At 31.2% G+C, this 13,144-nt stretch overlaps 1 protein-coding gene across 10 annotated transcripts in view; it reads left to right on the forward strand.

Annotated features, from left to right (window-relative positions):
- Window positions 1-13,144, forward strand: part of LOC148622112 (FERM domain-containing protein 5-like) — a 38,954-nt gene that overhangs the window by 8,664 nt on the left and 17,146 nt on the right. For all 10 annotated transcript variants that reach the window (XM_088571682.1, XM_088571686.1, XM_088571685.1 and 7 more), the window contains exons 4-8: window positions 3,203-3,281; window positions 5,711-5,808; window positions 8,915-9,035; window positions 10,998-11,085; window positions 11,768-11,856. In XM_088571682.1, coding sequence (XP_088427808.1) covers window positions 3,203-3,281; window positions 5,711-5,808; window positions 8,915-9,035; window positions 10,998-11,085; window positions 11,768-11,856 — 475 coding nt within the window. The remainder of the gene's footprint in view (window positions 1-3,202; window positions 3,282-5,710; window positions 5,809-8,914; window positions 9,036-10,997; window positions 11,086-11,767; window positions 11,857-13,144) is intronic.

Genomic DNA, 13,144 nt, shown 5'->3' on the forward strand with positions numbered 1-13,144 from the left:
CTGCTCTCTTCAAGACCTATTCCCGCCCATCCTGTGTTCCTCTTTATTCTGTCAAAGTGCCTTTACAAAACTACAATTAATGGTGTCACCTTCACCATCTCCGTATGAAATTGCAAGTGCCATATAAATTAGGTGTTTTTAAACAATTTGACAAATTCAAGGATCTGTGATTACATACTGAAGTGATCTTCTTCTGTGCCCTTTGCTAGAATGTCCATTTCATTAAAGTGAAAAACATTTCAACCCCAAAGGAAAAACTTCGGGCTACATGTATTTGTAAATGTAACTGCATTTGTACATACGTATTACATCAATTTTGTTGGAAATGAACAGTCCAATAATTTTTATAAAATGTAGCTAATGAGCTAGTTGTTTGTGTATTTCCTTAAGAGTGCCAACCTAATGAAACTATCCCAAAAAAGATTTATAAATGATCTTATACACAAACATGAGTACAATAATGTGACTTTTACATGGCCATGACTTTTTTTGGTGTTAGTATCTATCCTCTTGGTTGTGTGGGTTAAGTAATTTGAAGTCATTTTAATTTAATAAAATGTATGTGGGTTGGGATTTTATTGGCTGTTTAACAAACATTTCTTCCATAGCTGTAAGGTTAGGTTCATTAAGTTCATTATTTCAGAAACTATGAATAATCCATCATAATAAACAGGCCAAGGCTGAAGTTCCTGGTAAATGGTACTGTCAACATGTGCACATGGCTATAATAGCCAGGTAAACTGATCAGCCTATGCACATCATGGCTGTTAAAGCTAACTAAATTGATCATATTCACAGTACAAGTACATATTATCAATATAATATATTTTTATCAAAAGTTTACAAAAAACATACACCTTGAATATTTTGGGAAATTATTTAATTTGATTATATTTACTGTTGCTATAGAAACGCCTCATAAATCATCGTTACTGAGAGTTGTAAACATGCTACACCCATAAGCCTAACTCTACTTTCTGTCATTACCAAAGAAACATGTCTGAAAGAGCTTTATTATTTTCAGCTGAACATGTTTCTAGTCTGTCTTTGAATACTGTCATTTACACCTTTGTTTCTCTTGATTTCATCCTGTAATAGAAGAAAGAAACTGAACTGTACACATACACAGATATGTATTTGACTACTTTTTGTTAATTTAAGGATACCACAAGAACCAAATATTTCTATGTTTTCATACGAGTAAGATAGTTGTTCATCTCTTCCCTGTCACATCCTCTGGTAACACCATCAGTTTGATGCTACTTGATACTACAGATTACATCATTTGAGTATTGCAGGGTCTACACCATTGACTGGTGTAATACACTGTGTAATTACTCTGTCTAAAACTGATTAATTGTTTCTGATTATATTGATGGAACAATTGAATACAGAGGACACCAGATCTATTCACAGAAATTGGATTTAGGGATGAGTTGGTCTGGCATAGTGTTTGTGATGGGAAATAAGCTTGTGTTATGGTTATTATTTTGGCTCTGTTTTATCCCATTGGAGCCTGAAGAAGGTATATGTCAGTTATATAACTCAAAAAGTCTTGGAATACATCAGTGATAGCTGGTATCTATTATCATGGGTATTTGTCATTTATTTAGTTCATTGGTTTACTTAACTCCCCTGTTCATTTATATATATATGCAAGTATATGGCTGTGTCTGTTACTACATGTACATTCATGGGATAGTATGAGTAATTGATAGTCTCCAAGCAATTTTTATTGTGTTGTATTTTCTTTCTAAAAGCCATAGCTATCTGCATTTTCTTTTCACTAAAGACTGTATATCAATCTCATAAGCATTGAGGATAAAAAGTGTCTTGCTTTGAATTCAGTGGTTACATTACCAGTACTTTGTATGGTTTGTTACCCCTTTGAGCTAGAATGATGCTGGTGAAGATGGTTGGTCGCCTGTCCCTGTTACCATTAACATTAGTATATTATAGTAAAAATGTTGAAATAGGGGAATTCAACATACAGAACAAACCCAGATATATTTTCTGGTTACTTCTTTCTCTTTTAAGGACTGTGTGTGTGTTTTTTTTCATTATTTGTATGTGTGACCCAGAGGAAGAGGTAGGGTAATAAGATCCTGGTATAGACGATATTCTATCTTTGACCTTTTGGCTCTGATGTTCTAATAGTAAGGGAATATATTTCAGTGGAGATTGAATTTCCTGTTAGCTATCCAATTATCAATATTTAAATAATTTTTCAAACATTGACTCTGTCTACTGATAATCTACTTGTACACATGCAAGTGAAGTGTCAAGAGTCATTTGATAAACAACAGATAAATAACTCCTGAATATTAAAAATCTGCCCTGTTTTTCTGCTTAAAATAACTTGTTATTGCAATTTCATTTTCTGCTGGTACAAGTGGGTGCATGAAAGTAAAATGGTATCCTTGGTAAGCCAATTTGAGAATTTTGTGTGGGTGGCTTTTAAGACATGTTTGCACTTCATATAACTTTCAGTGTGCAGCTCATTCCATACCTCTTGACTGATATGTATATATATTGTGTATCATACTTTTATATGTCTGCCTCACATTTAGTAAGGTGATGGCATTCCAGTAAGAAAATTTGACCAGATGGATACAACCATGGAAAACAGGGCATATTAATTCTGCATTATAAGTAACCAAAGTGTTCACCTACTGATTTTTGCTAAAGAATAAATTGCCATAGTATTAATTTTAAAGGATTTTAATGTTAACTAGTCATAATGAATGAGAAAAAGTAAGATATTAATGATAGGAGAGAATAAAGATGAATACTTAAAGGTCACTTTACTCCAGACAAACTGAAATGTAGTCAGAATACTGGCAGTTTTGTAGTTCAGACAAAAAATATCACTGTATGCCCAACAGGACAAGATTTTATTCCCAACAGGGAGAGACTGTATGCCCAACATGGTAAGATGTAATGTTAAAAAAAAACTTAATAAAGCGTTAGATGCAAAGGTCTATTTTTAATCCAAATTAAGTGATTTTTCATGGAAAATTTCATGTGACAGTCATTTTGTTAGATACATACATTTACACTTGAGATGTACCCCCATTTGCAATTAGTTGAATTGGATTGACATACTGGTATCCTTAAGTGTGAAACAGTAGGGGCAAAAATAAATTGGCTTACAGTAGATCATGAAATGAATGCCATATTATGTATTTTGTTTCTGTTACAGGTGTTAACCCTACAGTGCTATGTTTTCGTGTGAAGTTTTATCCAGCAGATCCCATGAAACTGCACGAAGAAATCACAAGGTAAAATCAATAGCATGGCGTAAGAAAACCTAGAAAACTGAAATGACTTGTGATATTTGTAACAGGTTGTGTGTAATTTTTAGCAACATTCAATAGTTTAATGTGGTGACATTTTTTTTTCTTACTAATTTGTATATGAGTGAACGAACATGCTTTAAATTGATCATGTGTCTCTAGATTTTGTAACTTGTTATAAACCAGAAGACAAAATTCATGTATATACCTGTACTTATGTCTGTTACATGTACATGTTAACTATCATAATAGGCACAGAAAATATAAATTGTAAAAGCAGTACTAGATGTATATACAGACCTGCCATTTGTATCAGAACTAATACAGGTTGTACAGATTTGGTGAATTTTATGAATAAAAGAGAAAAAGAAAAGAAAAAGATATGTGACATTTACATTTTGTCAGATATGCCAATTTTTTATGTTACCTGTGCAGAAATTAAGGGCATAAGAATCAAAGGTGTTTTTAATTACATACTTAGTAGATTTTGAAGTGTATATATTTGGCTTTAAATCAGGTAAATTTCCAAGGTGTTAATTGCTAATCAATTCTTGAGCATTATAACAATTATCTGTGCCAACACATTACTGAAATTTACATGAAGAAAAATTGATTAAAGTTTCCCTTTTATGTCCTGGGTAAAAACATCAAGGCATTTCATTAAGGAAATATGGCCATTAATTATTAATAAATGTTTGGCTTGGAGTAAGAATAAATAACACCTTTCTAAGTTATAATTCACAGGTAGAAAAACACTAAATGTATTCTGTGGCTGGGGAAATATGTAATCTGTATAAGAATGTAATTGACTACAAATATATACAATGTATATCTAGCTGAATAAAAGGTGAATGTCCACCTGTAACAGCATAGCATTGTTAAAGATCATTTAAATCTTAAATTGGATTTAAAAAAATATAATCCCCTGACTTGGTAAGGTTTAGGATTCTTGAGGCATTTCATTCATACATTAATGTCTTTGGAAAGGATTTTGGGTGCTTCTATGCAGGAACTGAAGAAACCAAATTTGTTTAAAACACATTCATCCTCATTAAATGTGGACTTGATTGGATTTGTGTGAGCTTTTTCTAATTATAACACAGAAAAGTGGGAGGGAAATAATGATCATACTGTCTATCCTTCCACATGTTATGTCAACCTCTCTCCATTAGCCACTGAATGGAATTTGCTGAAACTCACATAACTTTTGTCAGATAATGCCATTGTGCACCTCCTATTTTGCTATTTCATCTGAAGGACTTTTAGGTTTCCTGATGGGAAATATGGACTAAGTCATTTGTTGTCCATGGGGAAACCATTTTCTAATCTGCAACTCCTTTGAAACAAATGTATAGAATTCAATGAAATTAACACACATTCTACATCAGATAGTGCTATTGTGCATGTCATATTTTACATTTCTATTTGAATGACTTTTCAGGTTTCCTGTATGAAATATGAAAGGGGGTTATCACATTATGAACTTCATCACAACTTTTCTAGTTTATTCATAAGATGGCTTTTTTGGTGTTGTTTTTGTGGCAATTTTTAGGCTAAGGAAGATAAATATGTCAACAAAATTCAACACAAAATGTATACCATTATCTCTTTGGAATGTGTTCAGTTAGAAGGAGTATTTTTCTTGGACAATCTTAACTTCTATTTTATCAACATCTCAGTGGGTCGTATTAGATCCTTTTCATCATAGACCTGAGTTTAATCTGATATCATTGTTTACCTTGAAGTTCAGTAACAAACAAGTAGATGTAAGCCTTCAGCTGACATTGAATCCAAGATGGATGAATATAATGATTTTATAATTTGTCACCTTTCCATCAATAAAACTGCTTCTTCTTTTTCTTTGTCAGTTTGAAATGTTAGATTTTTAACAAAGTACCTTAATGTCTTAAATTTCAAGTTTGTAAGCAGATTAATTTGGCAGGAGTAAAATTTGTCAATTTTGAAGGAGAAAAGTACAAAAAAGTTACAGGTTTGGTAATTTTGGTAGATGCTAAGAGGTGCTTTTATGTAGTGTTGAAATTTCACAGACTTTATTCATTTATTTTGGCATTTTAGACACTGCTAAAAATGCTATATTAAACACCTGTAGAATCGTATGTCAAGGTCGGTCTTTGTGTTTATTGTGATTTTTTTAATATTTCATTTGACCATTAATGAGTCTTTAAACATGCATAGAACTTAAATTATAAGTGCAATTAATCAAATCAAAACCTTTGTTTGGTAGATTTTATGAATAGTCATTTGTGTAATATGAGTTTTAATATGCATTTATAACCATAATAAAAGGATAATATATACAGATGGTGTGGCTAGTGTTCAGTTAAGACATGCAATATTGTTATACTTCTGTGTTGTACTGATAGTTCAATCTAAACTGTTTATTGTATTTGCAGGTACCATTTATTTCTACAGTTGCGAAGAGATCTCCACCATGGGAGATTGTTGTGTTCCCCAGCTGATGCTAACCTACTGGCTGCCTATATTGTCCAGTGTAAGTATATCCCACACATACAGAAAGTGGTGTCTAGAATACCTGTACCAAGTACTATGCTTACTTTTTATACATTTACTATAATACAGACATATTGTGGTATACAAATGTTAGTCCATCTGTCTATATCAACACATCACACCATAACCTCAATTACTTGACAATTGTTGATTGTTATGGTCTCAAGGTCTGTGTACTTTCTGGTGACAATTTGATTTTGAACTTCAACCCTCTAAAAAAAAAGAGGAATGTCCACATGGACCACCTTATTTTGAGAATGCTTTATTGGAGCTAATACAATCTGGACAGAATTGTTATAGGGTAGGCTCTCAAGATCGGCTTACTTTTTAATGAAAAAATATTTTTGCACAAGTTATGTGAGTTATTCAGTTTATTAATCCGGAGAGTTACATTATGTGCTCATATGGTGCAGATATTTAGTTTGCATATCTTCCATTTGGAATAAGTTATAAAAAAAGAAAATAAAATTTGAATTGTTGATGAGAAATAACTACTAGAAATCATTCATTAAAAGGTGAATTGATATTTGCAGTGTTAAATGATTTTCAGAAAGATAAAAGAGTAATGAAGTATATGGTCCTTACAAAGTATATACTGTGGAACAGTAATTGATTAGTCAGTCTCAAGGTTTTATGATGAATCTGTGACTATAACAATCTAAGCTATATATGACTACTACAAAGAGAATCTGGAGAATGTGTATTGACTGTAACAGATTGTCATATTTTGTCATAAACTGTTGAATAATATCAATATTTTATACTGTTCAGATTTCTGTGCATTTTATAGAAGTTGAAAATTTCACTAAATTGATAATAAGAGAATTTCGTGATGACAATTTATAAAAGAATATCAGTACAGCATTATACATGTTGTCCATCAGGACTGTTGAAGTTACAAAGCTGTGAAATTTCTTGTAAGTTGTGATCTAGTATAAAGACTGAGTAATGTATAATATACATGTATGATCCAGTATTGAAGTTGGACATATTTTTTATAATATTCTTAAACCTTTAAAACTTATGAAATGGATGTTTACTTTGTGTTATTTCTCATTTAAAGCTTTTCTTTTCAACTTAAAATAATCACATAATGATAGAATCTAGTTCTTTCTTGATGTAATAATAACTTCCAATCTTCTAAAAGAAGTTACAACACACATAAAATGATTTATTTTATAACTCTCAGTCAAAATTTCCATTTCATTCTGTAACCTTTTAAATAGGTGGAAGTAAATTCAGGTTAACACTTTGAGACAGATTTATTTATCTTTATTGAATTTTAATTCTATTATGAAATAAATAAAAACCAAATATGTCAGGACAGTCAGCAATAATTGGTTGTGATATTATCAGAATCACTGTTGGAGAAAGTTTAAATTACAATACCTCTGAACTTAGATTTACACCTTTATGTAAACTGAATGAAGATTATCTATGTACATATAAGTCTTTATTTTGTGTAAATTTACTTTATAGCTACAATTTCAAGTGGACTCTCATGTAGGTATTAGCCTCGTTATATATAGTGATGGGGTTTGTTTAAGATAGCAGTATTTTAGAAAATTATAGGAATATTTTGTACAAATAAAAGATTAAACCTTCCTAGCTGATTTCAGTATCAAATTTAATCTATTTATGATTGACTCATAAATATATTTGGTCATTGAAGAAATTACTCTTCCGAAATAGATTACACATCTAATTTTGTTGAGAAATCTGTTCTTTTTAAGTACAATGTTAAGATGACTGACATCTTTCTCTGGCACTAAACTTATTGAATGATTTACAACAAAAATGCTTGTGTGTTCCTTTTAGAAATGATTAATTGAACTATTTTGGCCAACCTATATAGTAAAATAGCATTTATTATGGCCTATTGATATCTTTATTTCTATATGGCATTAAGATTGTTCAATAGTTGCCTTTTAGAAATGCTTCTATTGCACAAGCAACGAGATAGTTATAAATTAAGCATCCCACCATTGACTGCTATCCAGTTTTTTACCTCACCAGTTTCTGATATTGATGTTTTGCCTCCTGAGAAATTTCTTTTATTACCCTATATGTAAACATTCTATATGTGTCATCTAGTTCTATAGAAATTTATTCATTTAGCCTGGAAAAATACAATATTTATGGTGGTTATAAAAGTTCTGTTTTTAAACATGAACAGACAATTTGTGGATGTAAATAAGTCTCATTTTTGTTCTGATTATACAAGATGACTTCATTGACTTGGACAGAGATCAATATTTACTGGATGTGGTTCATTTGGTATAACACAACACTGAATGTTCAAGGTTTTTTCTTTGCATTTAAAGAATTTTTTAATAGAGGTATTGGAAAAAGATAATTCTTCAAGGAAAAACTATATCTTTCATATTGTTATTGCTTATATGAGCTGTCAAATACAAATCAGTAGAAAGTGTTTTATATATCCCTGTATTCAGTCAGATACAACCATGTTGAAATGCAGAAAATCTGTTATTTTTCACACTGGCATGTATATGTAAGAAAAGCAGGGGAATAAAACAGTTTAAGATCACTATAACAAAAATCGTAAAAGCTTTCCTTTGTTGATTTTTCCCCTTTCCAAAGAAAAAAAAATGTGTGTTCGTAAACAAATCAGTAACATCACTCAATGGTTAAAAAATCACCCATTTTATCCCACAATGAGCAGAGTTTACAGTACATTGTTTATTGGTTAAATTGGATTGAAAAGCCTTGACAATTTTAAATTAAAAAAACTTATGTGTCTTAACATCTTATTTTGTCTGTATTAGTGCTTTCCTTCTTTCTAGGTCAATAGATTAGTAGTTTCTATCAATTGTAAAATTGATATCGTAGGTTTGGAGGGTTGACATTTTTAGGTCGTTTTTTTTTTTTTTTGGGAAGGAGGGGCTTTCAGATGTTAACATTGTGAGCAGTCTTAAAGTGCTTTTGTGGTTAATTCCATGGTTCCTTATTTGGCATCATGTGTGGAAGGATCCCTATGGTATACTCAGTGTAGAACTGTCCTTGCTTTGATATAACATGTGGCATTTGCTTATGAATAAAGAAGTCTTTTGGTAATTTTTTTACAGCTGAAGTTGGTGACTATGACCCCCAGGACCATCCACCTGGTTATGTTACAGAGTTTAAGATGCTTCCAAAACAGAACTCGAGACAGGAAGACCAAATTGTGGAGTTACATAAAACGCTGAGGTACATGATATTTTGAATAACCTATATATTAGTAGAAAACCATATCTGCCATTACAGAATAGATGAGCATGTTAATTCATTCATTAGTTTTATGCTTTTGTTTTTGTTTTTTTAAATTAAATCATTGTATTAATGTAATTTTTTATACAACCAATTTTGACAGACATCCACTGTCTATCTATCTATGACATGCTAAGGATAACTAATAAAATGCTTTGGGGAATATTTAATTTTTTTTTGATAGAATGTTAGTCTAAGTAAATTAACAGACATCCACTCTCTGTCCATCTATACACATTCTTTTTTTTGTTTTTTTTTTGTTGATATGATAGAGTATTTAAGTATCTGGGCTGAAATAACCCTGTGCACCCCCATTCATTAACCAAAATATGATTTTCAGGCACCCTTATACCTCTCATTTTCAAATCTTTTTGTCGCCAAAAAATAAACTGAAGCATTTTTGTACTTTTTTACTACATTTTTATACCTCGTTAGGCAAAAAATGATTTTTTTTTAAAGTTTTTTGATTCCTTGAACTTCTTCTTTCTACAAACCGAAGAAAACTGACATATATATGTATCATCATGTAGCCCAATATCTCAGCTTTACAATGGTACCAAGAGAGTTGTGGTAATACTTATGGTTTTGTGCTAAAATGAAAAAAAAATGCACCCCTACCCTGCCAAAAAATCGCTTAAATTGACATATTTTTCAATGTCAAAACCACTAGAGTATATGTGCTTCAGTAAAAAATTTGCTTATATGGTATTTTTTGTTTATTATTATCACAATTTACACATTTTGGGTTCTTTTGCTGATTTTTGGCGATTTTTGTATTCAGAATTTATCAAAAAATGTAAAAAATGGGATTTTCGATTTTTAGGTCAAAAGTCATATAAATTTGACTCCACATGTTATTACTGAATTAAAATGTCTCAAATTTGGTATCATTCGATAGATAATTTAATTTTCTACATAAGTGAACCTCGAAAAACTACTTTTCAAGAAAGAATTTTCAAAAAATATTAAAAATATTACCCCTACCCCTAGAAAACTGGTCTTAGTATCAAACAGAATTCTCATTCACAGCATACTGACATTGTAGAACTCATATTTTAGGCACTTATAATTAAGATAATGATGTTCCTAACATATCTGATCAATTAATACGCTAAGATTTTCATTTTTGGGTGACAATTACTATAAAATCGGAAACAGGTGAATTTTATGAAAATCGCCAAAAATCATCAGAAGAACCCCAGAAGTATGAGTTGTGATAGTACTAAACAGAAAATACCATATTAGCTATTTTGCACTGAAGCATTAATACTCCAGGGGTTTTGACATCGAAAAATGTGTCTATTTAAGTGAATTTTTTTGGCAGGGTAGGGGTACATTTTTTTCATTGTAGCGCAAAGCCCTAAGTGTTACCGCAAATTTCTTGGTACCATGGTAAAGCTGAGACATTGGGCTACACTATGATACCTGTATTTGTTTAGTTTGTCCTCACATGCTATCCCAGGAAAGCTTAGAGCCTCAAGCAATTGGCTTTTTGACCCATTGGGGCACAAATATAGGCTTATACTGAAAAAGAATCAGAGAATATTCTTTGGTGACAAATTGATTTCGGTAATGGGAGGTATAAAGGTACCTTAAAATCACCATGAAGTTGATGGGGGGGGGGGGGGTGCACGGTGGACCCTGCCAGCCCATGGACTATTTGCCTTAATAGATACCGGGTAAATATGTTATGCATTGTTTTAGTATTTTGGTCTTACTTGTTGAATATTTGGTTATCTACATGTAATCATGTGATTTAGGGCAGCTGTTAATTTACATTTCACACATTGTGTTTGGTAAAACTTTGAGGTATTTTGACATTTTAATACCCCATAAAATGTATTTATAATTTTTCATGTAAAAAATTATTTTATAACATTTCCACTCATTTTCTTTTTGTAGTGGACAGGTCCCAGCTGAGGCTGAATCTAACTTCTTGAAGAAGGCATCGTCTCTGGATACCTATGGTGTAGATCCACATCAAGTCAAGGTATTCTAAAATAGGCCTTTTAGTTGTATTGTCCATACCATAGTGTTGTTTTTACCAACTATAATTGTATATAAGACAACTACCTAGAACGTTGGTTGGATGGTTTGCTTTTACTAACATTTTTATTCAATCATGGTAAAAAAGAGCTACTTAATCTTCTTTGTCACATAAAACATTCAAGGTAAGCACCTATTGTGGTGCAACTGTTGAGCATACTGAATATTTTTTTCTAAAGCCAGACATAATTTTTTTCTGCTGTTTAGCAGAATTCCACTATTTCAAATCCGGATGTAACCATTACAATTCTTTTTTTACTATATACTTACTTCCAGTTTTGCGAGTTTCTGCTTTTTTTGTAAATCATGTCTGAAGCTAATTTGTTCAATCCTGCTCTCAAAGTTGGAATATGAAAAAATAACAGCTAGACAACAGCATGCCATCCTTTTTTATTGTTCTGAAAATTTACCTGAAATTACAATGTATGTTGTTTCAGAAGTGAGCTCTCGTGCCATCACTCTTTAAAAAAAAATCATGCTGACCTCTATGTGAAGTCTTTATAGTTGACTATAGTTGACAAGTAATTTATGAAAGTCAAACTTTGTAAGTAGGGATAAATTTGGAGGAAGTTTATTTCATTATTTCATTTGCTAGTCTCCAATAATATATTATTAATTGATTACAGGATCAGAAGGGTATATCCCTCTACCTAGGAGTTACCCACCAGGGTATAATGACATTCCATGGAAGTAGGAGAACGCAACTGTATAAATGGTATTCAATATTTCATCTTGTATATTGATTAGAGGCAGTATTTTGAAGCATTTAATGGCTTTTTTTTTTCAATATTTTGTAATAAATTAATTTGAAATAAATCCTGTAATCTGATTGGTTAAAATGATTTTGTAAAATATCAGTGGATAAAAAAAATATTGACACGCCCTATTCAGTTAAATTCAGAGCTACTTTTCTCATGTTTAAAGATAAAAATATGTTTTAAAATTAATTTATAAGAACTGGCAGTAATAAAAATTTTGTCTATTGAAAAATGACATAAATTTTCCATTTGCATTTTTTGTTTATTGCACTTCTTGCAATAAACAATATGCGCATGGAAAATTTATGTTATTTTTCAATAGACAAAATTTTTATTATTGCCAATTCTTAATTGTTTGAAAAGAAAAAAGTGAGCTGTGGAAGTAGATAAACTTTAACCTACATTTATCAAAGAATTGTTTTAAATTTTTGACCTGGTTATGCGAAATAACCAACTTGAGGCCGCTTTTCGGTTTATGAGCAAACTTAACAGCCCCAAAGTTGGTTATGCAAGCATGACTTGGTAAAAAACTAAAAAGAATACTTATAGTTAATTTCTAATTTATTGAAGTCAAAGTTAAAGATTAGTGTTTCGATCGAAGCTTTATTTAGTTGGGAATTATTTGCACTGCAGACTGTGAACTGATCAATATTAATAATGTCACAGTACCAAGTTAGTTTATGGAAATAACCTATCTTGCCCAGATGAGAAATTAACAATCAAATTATATGTGAATATCGTTCACATTGGTATTGAGTTCTTTCATAATGGAGTGGAATGACCCAATGTAAAAGTGTGAAATGGAAATAAGGCAAAACACTTCTGTAGCAAATGATATTTGGGGTAAAACATGCTGAATTGCAATTTTTTTTTCTATTCAGACAATTTTTTATCACCTGTAATAATATAGAATGGCCATATAAAGTCAGCATTGCCTCTACTTTTTTTTTGCATGCCTTAGTATTTCCATTTCAAGAGTTTACTGGGGTCTGATTGTCAGTTACTGTAAACCAACTAATATTCGCGTTTGTAAACTTTTGCAAATTTTAGTCAATAGACTGATTCACGGATACTAGTTTTCGCGATATTGACATCACTGAAAATTAATATTTGTGGATCTATGACTATCTTGTCAAATGAAACATAAATAAAAATAAGTTATCTTTCTTTGTCTTGTTATGTCTTCCTATCAGTATCCCTCCTATATGATGGGGAACCACCATCTATTGCATATTTATTGACTTT

The sequence above is a fragment of the Perna viridis genome, chromosome 3 (genome assembly GCF_037379345.1).
Source record: "Perna viridis isolate PV_CMFRI_1.1 ecotype Kerala chromosome 3, ASM3737934v1, whole genome shotgun sequence".
Lineage (NCBI taxonomy): Eukaryota > Metazoa > Mollusca > Bivalvia > Mytilida > Mytilidae > Perna > Perna viridis.